The sequence below is a fragment of the Crocodylus porosus genome, unplaced genomic scaffold (assembly GCF_001723895.1).
Source record: "Crocodylus porosus isolate Cpor-Errol unplaced genomic scaffold, CroPor_comp1, whole genome shotgun sequence".
Classification (NCBI taxonomy): domain Eukaryota; kingdom Metazoa; phylum Chordata; order Crocodylia; family Crocodylidae; genus Crocodylus; species Crocodylus porosus.
In genome coordinates, this window is record NW_017728911.1 from 16,810,974 (window position 1) to 16,825,379 (window position 14,406).

Below are 14,406 nucleotides of genomic sequence, written 5' to 3' on the forward strand. Positions count from 1 at the left end.
TGGCCTGACCAGCATCGCATAGAGGGGGAGGATCACCTCCCTGGCTCTACTTGAGATGCACCTGTGGATGCACGACAAGGTCCGGTTAGCCCTGCCAACCGTGACCTCGCATTGTCTGCCCATGTTCATCTTGGGGTCAGTAATGACTCCAAGATCCCTTTTTGCCTCTGTGCTCTCAAAAAGGGAGTTTCCCATTCTATAAGTGTGCTGCTGGTTTCCACTGCTTAAGTGCAGCAGCCTGCACTTGTCAGCATTGAAACACACCCTGTTTATGTTAGCCCACTCCTGTTACCTATCCAGATCTTGCTGCAGTCTTTCCCTCCCTACTAGCATGCTTGCCTCACCCCAAATTTTGGTATTATCAGGGAATTTAAACAGGTTGCATTTCACCCCGTTGTCCAAATCGCTGATGAAGAAATTGAACAACACAGGCCCAAGGACCGAGCCCTGGGGGACTCTGCTGCCCACTTCCCCCAGGTCGAATATGACCCGTCCACCACCACCCTCTGAGTACGACCCTTGAGCCAATCTGCAATCCATCTGACTGGGTAGGCATCAATGCCACAGTCGCCTAGTTTTTTTAATGAGGATGGGGTGGGAGACGGTGTCAAAGTCTAGAAAGACTTGCTGAAGTCTAGAAAGACTGTGTCCACGGCGACACCTGTATCCATTCCCTTTGTGACCTGATCATAAAAGGCAATCAGGTTGGTCTGACATGAAAGATAACTTTTTAGAGTTTACCTTGTAGGTAACTTAAATAGGTTTTAAAATCACTACGTTCTTATGTAATTAGAGCAAAATATGGTTATATTTGAGCTAACGATTTTCACTAGACATTAAATAGTTTAAAATATACTAACACATTTTTAGAATTCCTTTTTTGTCTAGACAAGCTGAATATTGGCTTAAAATTAGAATTTTGAGAGAGTATACATGTCATCTTAATATATTAATGGTAACAGTATTTTTTGTGTTTTTTATTATTGTTTAGGTATCGTTTAGGAGTTCATAAATGCATTGAGTGTTACTCAGAAATAAAAGATTTTGCAAGTCACTTTCCAACATATGTCCATTGTAGCTTATGCAGATATAATACTAGCTGTAGCAAAGCCTATGTGAATCATATGATGAGGTAAGAGCTTTTCAAAATTTAAGTCATGATTTCTAATTTTTTCTTAAACATATAAAATGGTGTGTTATGTGTTTGTATGAGCTTTATTTTGTATTTCACATGGTGTTGAAGGAGAGAAAGTGGTATCTCCCTTTAAATTAATATTATCAAATTGATATTAATAGAGGATAGGAAACTAAATCCACTAGTTTGATTCTTCTTTAAAAATGTCAGGTGCATGTTATAATTAGGGTCCTCTGTATTGATGGGAAGGTCAGGGTGGCCAGGAAAAAGGATGGTCTGATAATTCCCAGCAGTTGAATGGCGTCCTGAAAATATTATTGCTTCACTATTTCTGCTGCGTTGTCTGTGTAATGTTTGTCAAATTTCACAGTTGCGAGTGAGAATGTCTCATTTTTTGCATTTCTGACATGAGACTCCGAGGTTTTATTTGCAGAAATGTCTAAAACTGATGTCAGTAAGACTTACGCTTTGAAGATAGCAAATGCTGTATTATGAAGGCAAGATGTAGGTATCTCAAATAAGGTCCCCAAAATAAGTGGATATTTTCCTTACTCCCTTTGTTTCATTTGCCCATCTAGAAAAGTAATACTACCTTATTACAAAAAAGTGGTTTAGGGAAGGAAATTCATTATTTACCGTATTTACTGAAGTTTAAGACAAGGTATTATTTCCTCAGTCAACATAGGTGAAAAAGCCATTGTTCTAGATTTGCATACATAGAAACCACATTACAGTAGAGTCGTATCTTACACAGGGGTTATGTGCTGAAGTCAGCTCATAAGGTGAAAATCGCATATAGTTGAAATCACCCTTCCTGCTGCACTCCTCGCCCCTCTTGTCCTCTGCTGTGTCGTCCCGCCAGGACAACCAGCTGAGTGTGAGCGAGCTGCGGCACATGCAGGCAGTACCATGCAGCGCAGCGCTACGCACCATGCCCCGGCCTGCACCTGGTGGCCAGCCCCAGCAGCCGAGCGCGTATAGCTGAATTCGCGTAAGTTAAATACGCATAAGGTGCAACTCGACTGCATATACATTCCCTATCTTTGAGCCACTGCAGCAGGCCTGGAGGTACTGTAGTACCATACTGGCACCAGAAGTGCCAGAGTCAGCTGTGACAACCTCCACTTTAGTGCCAAAAATCTAATTTATTAGAAAATGTTAAAGTTTAAATGACAAAGTTCAAAGGACAAGAAAATACAGAAAGACCCAAGCAGGATCTACATAGTAGAGGATGGTGGTAGGGGTGGGAATGCAAATAATTTGCATATGAAACATACACCCAACTAAGCCCAAGTGTGGGGCAGGTGGGAAAGGGAGGGAGGGGCATGACACTTAAAAAGCAGAGTATGTAGAAAACCCTGCACAACAATTTGATCTTAACCAAAAGGCTGAGATGCTGATGGGAACCTACCATAAGAAAAGGTCAGTGCTGCCTATCTGAATAAGATGTATGGTGGTGCCCACTGAGTACATTCCCCTTTAGTGTTGACTCTCTTTCAAATCATACTGAGCTACTACATTACATACATTTCAATTTCCTCTTTCTTCCCACACCTGACCTGTGCCTTTCTTTCCCCTTTCCAGTGATTCCTGTTTTTTACCAGCCTTAAATGTCTGGCAAATATCAACAAACAAGGCCCAAATAGTTCACGCAGAATCCCTCTTTCAGCCCCTCTCTCGGCCTGTTGCACATGATTAGTTGGCCCCCACCCTCCATGAGATGAAGCCAGACTAGGTTGTCTTGTGCCTCATCTGCATATAAATTTTTGGAGGATCTCAGGACTCTTGGCAATAGCACACAGTTCCAGTCATGAATAGGGGGCTAATTAGTACGTGGTTCCTTTGTTGGGGGGTATCTGGAGTACACAAACATACTGATCAGTGCTGAGCTGTGGGGTTACCAGAAATTCAAACATTGTTGTCTCTGCTGGGGCCCAGTCCACCCCAGCCCAGTGAACTGTATGGTAAATCATGAGCCTTTTGGTTTTGGACTAACATCATGCATAGTTTGTATTATATGCAAGTAGGTGCTAAAGTGCTATTTAGAAGTATGTTTACAAATTGTATCTGTGCTACAATTTGCAGCAATTTCCAAAACAAATAAGTTATATAGTTTCTGAGTGAACTAAATCTATGAGCACTATATGCAAATTGCTACACCTATGTTTACTTCAGGGTCAGTTTTTTTCAGATTTGTTCCTTACTTCCATTTGCTCAGGGGCAGAAGGGTCTTAGAATAAGGAGTAGGGAAGATTACTTGGAGGGCGGGGGAAGGGGGAAATGAATGGCACAAAGGGATTAACTTACCTCCCAGATTTATTTTTCCTGCTTGTAGCAGTGGGAGGGGGACAACTTCAAGGCAGACATCTAATATTAGAATCTGTACCTGGAAAATTATATCAAATTGATAAATTATCCACATATAGAATCTAATTATTGAGGGGGGTCATCTTATAATCAGGGGTGTGCTATATTTGAGTAAATACAGTATATTTGTGAAGTACTTTTATACTATGATGGGGAAACTAATAGTTATGTTTTCTGTGCAACATTAGACTGGTGTGCAGGTAATAATACATGTGAAACTTCTATGACAAGGTATCATTGGTCACCAAAGGACCAAACACTGAGCATTGAGCAAAAGAGAGTAAAACATAATATTGAATGTCTACACATTAAGTAAGCACTTAAATGTGTGCACTGAATGAGGCATGGATCTTGACAGTTCAATTTAATACAGCATGGCTTTAATTCTAGCATTTCTGAATTATTGTCAGGTGCTAGAATTTGGCACCTTAATAATGCTCTTTTAACATTTTGTTTGTGTGCGTACTTAGATACTTATAGATACAGATTTATATCACTGGTATAAGTGTCCATGTTGGCTTGATTAAAGTGACTGCTTGTGTTATAAAGTTGTTGGTTCCTAGACAATTAATAGGAAAGTCTCATCTGCCAGCAGCAGGCATATTCATGCCTTCTTGTGGCTTGTAGTTTAATAGGTTGTCCTAAAATAAGAATTGCATTTTCATTTTTGGTTTTTTACATGAAGAATATATTCCCACCTTTAAAAAATTTTTTTATAAGCTAGGTATATGAATATATAGCCCAGAAACTTTGACTTTCTGAGGCGTAGTAGAGATAGCAGACTGGTAAGCTAGTAAGGGGGAGAACAGCCATTTAAATTATTGTAATTAGTGTAAAAATAACAACACTTCTCAGAAGTTCAGAATACCTTCTCGGGCCTTTGTTTTTCAACAAATTACTTACTTACTGCTTCATATATAAATAAAAATTTAAAGCTTTTTTATCTTTAACGCTGTGGTAATGACATATTATTACTTGTGTGATAGTGAGTGGTTTTATCCTAAAAACTAAATTTGTTAGTACTCCTAGTTGTGACTGAAAAGTACTGACAGTTCATTAAATAGCAGGGCTGTGTGAAGCTTTGGGTGCTGATTTGATTAGGAGGAGCTGCCAAATCTCTGAATCTGAATCAAATCAGGGGGCCAAATCCTGCCCACTCTCACAGGCCCACACCCCATGGCTATCCTGCCCGGCCCCAGTCCCTGATTCTTAAAAAAAAAAAAAAAAAGCCCCTAGTCACTGGCTGCTGTTAGGCAGGGGCAATCCCCACTGCCCTGCACTGTATCAGGGGCTCTGCCATGAGCTTCCAGCCCCTGCCTGCTCTCCCAGCCCCGTGAATGGCTGCCCTGCCCAGCTTTGGCTCTTGACTCTTAAAAAAAAAACCCAAACAAACAAACCAAAAAAAACCCCAAAAAACAAAAAAAAAACACCTCAACAAAGAAGCCCTGCACTCACTGGCTGCTTCAGCAGCCTCAGGGCTTCTGGACACTCATGGCAGAGTGCCCCACCCTGCAGCTTGGGGCAGTGGGGAGTGCCTCCCCCCTGCCTGGCAGGAGCCAGTGAGTGCAGGGCTTTTTTTTCAAGGGGTGGGAGCTGGAGCCAGGTGGGGCTGCCATGGGGGCAGGGGGGCTGGGAGAGCAGGTGGGGGTCAGGGAGCTTGTGGCAGAGCCTCTCACACAGTGCGGGGCAGTGGGGTACAGTGGGGATCACACCCCCCACCTGGCAGCACCTGGTGAGTCTGGGGCTTTTTAAATAAAAAACAAAACAGAGCTGGGGCGAGGCAGAACAGCCATTGCTGGGGCTGGGAGAGTGGGCAGGGGGTCCAATTAGGCCTAATAGATTTGGGACAGTGATTTGAATCACTGAACTGAATCACTGTCCCCCAAATTGACCGAACCTGAATCTGAAGTGAATACTAAGTGCTTCGCACAGGCCTATTAAATAGATGCATTGAAAAGGATAAGGGAGTTTCAATCTATAGTTTCAATGTATTTGAAGTTCTATTTGTTTCTGTTTTTTACTATTTGTCTTATCTTGAATACTTAATGCAAGTGATTTTAAAAAAAGTTTTGGTCTACTTTTTTGCCTTTGGAATAGATTATATGGTACATGGACCTGTAACTTTTTTGTAATTCTGTATCAAAACTACCACTGCAGAACAGTGCAGTTCTGCATAAAAGAGTGTGCATTAAAATCCCTTTACTTTCATGTTTTTAAACAAAGTGGAGGCCATTTATAGTAGTGATAATTCTTTGGAATACTTCACCGCAGAAGATTTCCTATGTAGATGAAAAATTAGTTTAAAGAATAACCTTTGTTCCTTTCTCTAGTTTTCACAGTGCTCGTCCAAGTAAAAGATTTTGGATCTATAAAAAACATTCAGAAGTGCTGAGGTAATTCTTATTTTCAGTTGCATTTTTAAGGGTTGTGGTGTTTTTGGGTTTTTTTACTGTCCAGTTGCTGAGGTAGTATTCTGTGAGCCCAATAGTCAAAACTCAAACAGAGGAACTCCTGATTTTGTGGTTTGCCACAAGTTGGAAGCAGCATGGAAGTAAAAATGGTTTTGGGAGGAAAGTGAAGCCACTTGTGGGATAGGAACCCATGATCAATTTAGCACATGGGTGGGCAAAATATGTCCCACAGGCCAAATTCAAGCCCGCCAGGCTGTTCTATCTGGCCCATTGGGCTCCTAAAAAATTTAGAAAATTAATATTCATCTGCCCCTGGCTCCTGTCAAAGATGACAGGAGCCAGGGGCAGTAGGACCCAGGGAAAGCCACAGCAGGGTCCACCTGGACCTACCCACTCAGCTGGAAGCCCCTGTCTAGCAGGAACTTCTGTCCTGGGACCATGGGGCTGTTCGTGGCTGGACCAGTATGGGAATTTCAGGTAAGAAGTGGGAGGGGAAATTCAGGGGAGATAGGGGAGGACCATGGGGATCGCCCCAGTCCTCGGGGCCAGGCCAGCTCCTGCTGAGCCCTGGGGGTGGAGAAGAATGGAAGTGAGCAGCATTTGGGGCCTGTGTCAATGTCTCAGGGCCAGCACCAGCAGGGCCCAGAGTGGGCTGGTAGGCTGGCAGGGATCTGTGGAGCCAGGTTGAACTGCACCAGCAGAGAGAGGGGGGAGCAGACCTGTCTCCACAGACCACCCCCTGCTGGCTGGGACCCCATGCTCCTGCCCCGCTAGTGCTGGACCCGGGATACTGACATGGGCCCCATACTCTGGCCTGGCTGCTGCTGACTCCCACGCACCTGCTTACTGCCAGTGCCTCTGCCCCAGCCCCATGGTACAGGTGGGGACCAGTGCACAGCCCTGACCCCATGCTCACCCATCTGGACGGAGCAGCAGCAGCAGGCAAGGAACAAACTGGTGCTCAGTGCAGGGGGAAAAGCAGCTGCTCCCCTTCCCCGTGGCCAGTGCTTCCTGCTGCAGCCGCTCGCAACCCCTGTAGGGCTGTCCTGACTTTTTGCTGCATGGCAATGGAGAGCAGGCACAGGCAGCCCCGCATGGGCTCCAAGTGGCTGCAGCTGGGGGCACTGGCCATGCGGAGGGGGAGTGGCTGCTTTTGCCTCACGCGGAGCACCAGTTCATTTCCCCACTGCTAGCCTGGGCTCCGCACCAGCTCCCTGCTTTCCTGGGGCTGAGCTGCAGTAGCAGCAGCTGGGCAGAAGCTGCTGCTGGTGTGAAAGAAAGCAGCCCTGTGGCTCATCATCACCAGGCAGTGTTTCTGTGGCTGCCTGTCCAGAGCCCGTGCTGTGCTAAGCTGTGGTGTGGCAACTTTACCACCGTCTCTGTACTGCCAAGCGTGGCAACAGTGGCCATGTGGAGCAGCCACAGGGCAGCACAGCCTAGTGCAACACAGGCTCCAGGGGGGAGCTGCAGCAAATGCTGTCCGGCAGCAGCGAGCAGGGGGGTCACTTTCCTCCATGCCGAGCAGCGGCTTCTGCCCAACAGCTGCTGCTATACAACTCAGTCTTGACAGGTGAGCTCGGAGCTGGTGCTGGGGCCCAGGCTAGTAGCGGCAGCAGGGAACAAACTGGTGCTCCATGTGGAAGAAAAGCAGCCACAGCTGCTCCCCCTCCCACTGCCAGTGCCCTGTGCTGCAGCCGCTCAGAGCCTGTGTGGGGCTGCCTGTGTCTGCTCTACGTTGCCACATGGTGGAGAGGCAGGACAGTCCTGTACAGGCTGCATAAAGGAAGCACCAGCCATGGAGGGGGTGGGGATGCTTTTCCCACTGTGCTGAATACCAGTTTGTTCCTGGCGAGGACGCGGCACGTGGGGTCAGGGCTGCGTGCTGGTCCCCACCTCTACCATGGTGCTGGGGCAGGGACATTGGGATTGAGAAGGCATGCGGGAGCCAGTGGGAACACAGGGCCTGTGCCAGCGTCCCAGGGCCAGCACTGGTGGGGCCCAGAGTAGGGCAGCAGTAGTGTGGGGTCCCACTTAGAAGGGGCTCTATGGAACTGGGTTAGTTCCCCCCTCTCCCTGTTGGTGCAGTCCAGCCCGGCTCCACAGACCCCTGCCAGCCCACACCCCCACTCCGATCTGGGCCCTGCCAGCACTGGCCCCAGGACATTGGTGCAGGCCCCATGCTCCTGCTCGCTCCCCCCCACACCTACCCCTGCTGCTTTCCCCACTTTCCTGTCCGCCTACTGGCTTGCCACTCTACACTACATGGCTTCCATACCCCCATCCATACCCATACACATGTATCCACCCGTCCCCACAAACCCCCATATGCAGTCACTTCTGCATATATAGAACAAACACACTAATCAGGACAAAATATTTTTTAAATTAAATTAAAATATATTATTATGGGTGTTTGATTTTTAGTATGTAATTTGTCCCCTAAGATGGCAAACCCTTTTCCCCAAAGGAGTACTTCCAGGGGCAAGGGGAGGGACTTCCGGTGGCAGAGGTCAGAGGATAGGGTCAGGATTTCCAGTCCCAAGATGGTGACTAGGGGTAGGGTACCTGTCAGGGGGCGGGGCTACCCATGCAGCCCTCAACAGCTTGCCAAAACTCGGTAAGCGACTCTCCACCCAAAATAATTGCCTGTCCCTGATTTAGCAGCATATAATGAGAACAGCTATCTGCTTTTCTTTTTCACCAGCTTGTGGGTGGGGATATCCAAGTGCTACTGCAGTACAAATAAAAAGCAAGAATATCTTTGTGAGCTTAAGGCCATTCTATAATCATATAGGAATATAAAAGTATATTCACTGGCCCATTGTATTATCTAAATTTACATAGGCCAGAACTATTGGGAAAATGCAGGGGTAACCTTTAATAGCATTGAGCTATTCACTTTTTTTTACTTTTTCCTCTCCAGGGGTGTGACTGTAGTATGTCTTAATTGTGATTTCCTAACTGATGTTTCTGGCTTAGATAACATGGCCACGCATTTGAGTGAAAGCCATACTCATACTTGCCAAGTTATTATAGAGAATGGTAAGTACATGGAGTGTCCTTCTTAATGTAAGATTTAGATGAACCACATTAGTAGTTGCTGTTGGATAGTATCATTCCAGATTAAATGTTAAGATATTGTGATTTTTTTTAATATTGTATATTAATATAAATTATTTTTTATTCCAGTTTCCCTAGGTTGCCCAACTGCTGAGCATGTATCTGAGTAAGTTTTCTTTTCAACATTTTTAAACTAAATTAATGTAATTTTTAGTAATCAGAGAAAGCTAAAATATGAACTCTTAAATTTTAAGGAGATTGAGCTCCAGATGCTCCGTGATTTCCATTTGACTCTGTGGTTTTAATTCTGATTTGTATTCAGCTCTTTTTTTTGCTGCAAATATAATTAATAATAGTAAATACTTAAGAGATTTTTGTCCAACTTGGCAAAGGTTATACATGCTGCATGATTTTGAAGCATTGGAATTTCTCTTTCCTGGACTCGAGCCTAAAATCGAAGGGAACACTGTTTCAACGTACCTGTGATGTTAATGTATTATGAGCCCTCACTGTTCTTTATTGAATTATGGCAATGTTATTTTGATGTTTGGTTTTTTAATTTGAATTAAACTAGGTTATGACTATATGAAATTTAGAATAAAGCAGAGTTAATTTGTTGTTTTATTTTTGTTATTTACTTTCTTTAATGTGACATGCAAAGAAAAATAAATGATATTTATGTCTTTCTTTACTTTTTTATTATTATGGAGGTTTTCAAAAAGAGTCTGCAGTTTTGTACTTCTTTTTAACCTTAGAAATAAGATTCCCCAATTACACTGGCAGAGCTACAGGATACCACATAATGAGGATTATGAGTTTATTCAACCCTAAATTGGTTTTTTTAGGTATTGTATGTTAAACAAAAATGTCATCTCTCCCAGAGAGCTTCAGATAATCAACAATAAGGAGATGGCCAATGCCAAGAATCAAGAACAAGGAAACTTTTATTACAAGATATCTTTGAGTCACCAAGTTCTAGTAGGATTGCAAGAAGTATTAGGTATTTTCATGTATAAGGAGACCGTTCATAGTTTACAATACGATATCATGGGGGGGTATTTCAAAAGGGAGGCAAATCCTTATGCCTTAAGGCATAATTCAGCCACCAGCTGATGAATGTTAGAAAGAAATATCCCTTATGGGCAGGTCATTACATAATTATTTCCTATAGCCTTTATTGCCCCCCTTTCTCTGTAATGTATCATAGTTACCTCTGTGGAAACAGTAGATGAATCAATGTTCTGATCTTGTGTTTAATTTTTCATGGCTTCAACTATGGGAAATGCAAGAGTCATATGCAACCTATATATTCCAAACAAAAAAAAAAACTTGGTCATTTTGTGTGTAATGTCAAAACTTAGGACCAGAAACATAGTTATCATTCTTGTGTCAAATGCAGATGTGTTGCATGTGCCAGAAAATGTGGTATATGATTCAAAAAACATTAAGGAATTATACCTGAGCAAATTGAGTTATACTGTTTCTTTTTCAGGAGCTCAGACATGGCAAGTTGACAGGATTTTCTCTGCATGGTACTGCCTTATTCCATACAGAGGTTCCAGTATGTGAGCTAGCTTGTGCAGACCTAGGTTAGATATCTGTGTATAGCAAGGCACTGTGCCATGGGGATGTTTTCAGAGAGGCTAAGGCTGCTTACGGACATTAAAAAAACCGCACCAAAAATGGCACTTCAGACTCCACACAACCCTGCAGCAAACCTAGCACATGCCCAAAAGAGGCATTGCATTAGTTGGACCCAGCTCACCCAGCATCTGTATAGATTGGGATCTTCAGCAGGACTTTTATGGCGCTTTTATCTAATGCAGGCAACTCCCACTTAGTGCTCTTAATTGGTTCCTGGAAAAATGAGCGTTAAGTGAATTGAAAGTATTTCACAACCCAAAATGGTGCCTGCAGTTGTTTTTAATGACCCAGGGTGGCAACCACAAGTGTTGTAATGAAAGTAGCTGAGTGCTAAGTGAAATCAGATATCAATTTAAAATGAGCATTATAGCAAAATAGCGCTACGTGAAACAGCGTTAAGCAAGGGTTGCCTGTAGATGATTGCAAGGACAACGCATAGGGGGTGCACAGGGGTGCATGTGCACCCCCTAAGTGTGGTGGTGCACTCCCTACAGAAAGGTGCCACCGACACTGTTGCCCACTGCTGCCGCTGCTGGCAGTAGCTGTGAGTGGTCATTGACCCTTGGTCGGTGCTTGCCACACCCTGCCACTGCCGTGCCTCCTCAGCCGCCAGGGGCACGAGTTGTTAATGGATGATTGCGTCAGCTTTAGATAAAATTGCCAAAAAGCCCCGTTGAAGTGCCTGATTTATACAAATACTGCAGAACCAGGTTCAATTTATTTTTGCAGTAAAAAATTTGTTTTGTCTTTGCTGTTCCCCCCAACCCCCTTGCACCTGTCAGTGCCCTAAGTGACTTGCCCAGAAAGCACTGGAATTAAACCTTGCCCTCCGTGTCCCAGGGTAGTAGCTTAACTTTGCTTTCCATGGTATATTTTTAAATTCGTTTCTGTGTCTCTTATGCTGTAGCAATGGTGACATAAGAAAACTTGGGAAATGAGATATCAAAAGTATTCAAGAGGAGAATGAAATGACTTCAAAGAAAAAAATTAAAAGAGCTAATACATTAATATTTTTCTTGCCCTTAATATTAATTTAAGTATTGTGATGATGTACCATCTGGAGTTCCTCTCCTTTCTTTGTTTCCAGTAAGATACAAGCATGATTACAATGTTTAAATTAAGAAAGGTAAATTGTGATCTTTGATATTCCTGTTGGGCTATTTACTGGATTGCAGAATAATCTCTTAAATGGTGGATTTCATGTTTCTTGGAACACATTGAAACACAACTAGACAAAGTACCAAAAAAATTATTAAGGGCAGGAGATCGGATTATACTCACTAACAAAGAACCTCATTAACTAAGAGTATCTTATCTACCTACATTTTCAGTAGCGGACCTCCTAAAAGCCAAGTCCTTCCCCTAAAGCCACATGCCAAATCAAACGTAAATCTGCTCTGCAAGCTAACAGTAGCCACTGGGTATTAATTAACATCAGCCATGTACAAACATTTGGCTGCTTCTGGGAGAGTTGCTTCTCTCCCAGGGGAAACCATGAGTGTACAGATGTTCAGGCCTTTCTTTTTCCAAAGTAAAAATGGCCGCTCCAGAAGAAAAAAAAGCCCTGGGAGAGCAGATGTCTGAACATACTGTATTGTGTGATTGAGCTGCATTTACTTTAATAGGTATTGGCTGTATTGAATGGTAAGTGGTAGTTTAAAAGACCTGCGATTGTCATATGAGGGAATCTGGGATGTGGATTAGATTAGATTGTGGCAAACCTTTGAACACAATATGAGGACAGATGGATTTAGGATGCCACCCTTCCCATTTTTTGGCTTGCTGGAAAAAGTTGCAAGTTTACTTTGAGGGACGTGGAATTAATTTCTCATTTCAGCACTGAAGTCTGAACATTGTATCAGTATTTCCACCCAGGGCTTATTGTCATGGAGAGCAAAAAGGGGTGATGAAAGGATGCTTCTTGGCTCAGTGATGGCTCGTGGAGTTCTAGTGTGGATGGAATTCTGTAGAGAAAAGTAGATGGGGGATGAAATGATTGGAAAATTTGGTACTATGTAGGCAGTATGCTCGGTATATTAGTACAGGTGTAGCAACAGGTAGCTCGTGTTTACCAGAACTTGGCTAAAAACAGTTCTGCCTCAGAACTCTGGTTCACTTGTCTTGCTCTGTTTTGTGAACAGTATTCGCTCTTTACAAAAACAGAATATGAATCTATCCAATGTAAGCATACTTGGGGCATTTCTCAAAGAGAGAAGAGCCAGATTCCACGAGTGTGTACTTTTACTTTCATTTTCCTAGTTTTCAGAGCTTTGAGTGTCACAGAAGTTGATGTTCTGGAAAAATGCCAGATTACTATGGGGCATTAGTCAAGTTTTTATTTTGTCTGGATTTGGGGTTTTTTTGCCGGAGTGAAAAAGACGCTTGTCATATGTGTTAGTAGTTGTTTAGGCTAGGGGTTGGCAATTTATGGCCTGTAGGCCAAATGCAGCCTACAAAGAAGTTGGATCTAGTCTTCAAAGGTGTGATCTGGTCTACATTTTACTAACAGCACACTAATCTCAGGTGCTGCCTAGCTTTTCAATCTAGCCTGCATTTTTTTGAAAATATTTTGAGCACTTCCTGATTTATCTTTTATACTCAGATTACATTTCCCCCAAATAAAAGCCTCTGAGAGGCTAGTTTTAGAAACCTCCCTTCAGATCTTTCTAGGATTTTGGCTTGATAGGATTTTAATTTACATTGTCTGAGTGTACCTCAGATTCAGTGGCAGCAGCACTGTCTCCTTGAGATACTTGGCACATGTGGATCATGGTGAGCTATAAACCCTCTTGGCAATTTAGTGCATGCACACTGGCACATGAGACTTAGACACATATCTGTGTAGACAGCTAAACAATGTTGCTTCCTGAGCATAACAGTGGATGGAATTCAGTATTTGAGATGCTGAGTGAGAACTGTAAGAACATTTTGGGTGCTATTAGAAGCTGTAGAGCCCCAGGTATGCACAGAAATGTGGTTAGGATCTGTCCGTATTAAATTCTGAGGATTTTTTGAGCAGGAGATAGTGTCCTATGAACCACTGATCAAATGATCCCAAATTTGGATCACTGATTGTCTCTCTGCTTTAACGAGGCACAAAAAATTTCAAGGCAGTCTGCATAAGCATGTGACTTATAGCACATTTATGATAACCAGCCTTTAAATGAGAAATAATTATTCATTTTAACCATAGCAGAGAAGGTGCTTGTGGCAGGGTGCCCTCTAGGGGTGCTGTGACCTCCCCTAACACCCCTACCTACCTGTGCCAACTCGGGTCTTGAATGCACCCTCTATCTCGCCCGCCACGTCTTGGTGGAATATTATTAATGGGAGGCTCCCTTCCTGCCTTGTTGTACTGGGGCTCTGGCCAATTGCCCACCTGTACCCTCATGGGTGCTCCCTCGCTTCTCTCGCGGCCTTGTTGCTACACTGGGGCCTGCTCCAGTATCCAATATACGCGCCCTCTCCCGGGCCTGCTCCAATATCCAATATACGCACCCTCTCCCGGGGCCTGCTCCAATATCCAGTATACGTGCCCTCTCCCGGGCCTGCTCCAATATCCAGTATACGCGCCCTCTCCCGGGCCTGCTCCAATATCCAATATATGCGCCCTTTCCCGGGGCCTGCTCCAGTATCCAGTATACGCGGCGTCTCCCGGGCCTGCTCCAGTATCCAATATACGCGCCTTCTCCCAGGGCCTGCTCCAGTATCCAATATACGCGCCTTCTCCCGGGGCCTGCTCCAGTATCCAATATACGCGCCTTCTCCCGGGGCCTGCTCCAGTATCCA

The 14,406-nt window shown here is 44.0% G+C and overlaps 1 protein-coding gene across 9 annotated transcripts in view; it reads left to right on the forward strand.

The window, feature by feature from the left end:
• ZNF280D (zinc finger protein 280D) overlaps positions 1-14,406 on the forward strand; it is an 84,053-nt gene that overhangs the window by 54,852 nt on the left and 14,795 nt on the right. For all 9 annotated transcript variants that reach the window (XM_019533509.1, XM_019533510.1, XM_019533512.1 and 6 more), the window contains 4 exons: positions 992-1,132; positions 5,833-5,895; positions 8,837-8,955; positions 9,103-9,139. In XM_019533509.1, the coding sequence (XP_019389054.1) occupies positions 992-1,132; positions 5,833-5,895; positions 8,837-8,955; positions 9,103-9,139 (360 nt within the window). The remainder of the gene's footprint in view (positions 1-991; positions 1,133-5,832; positions 5,896-8,836; positions 8,956-9,102; positions 9,140-14,406) is intronic.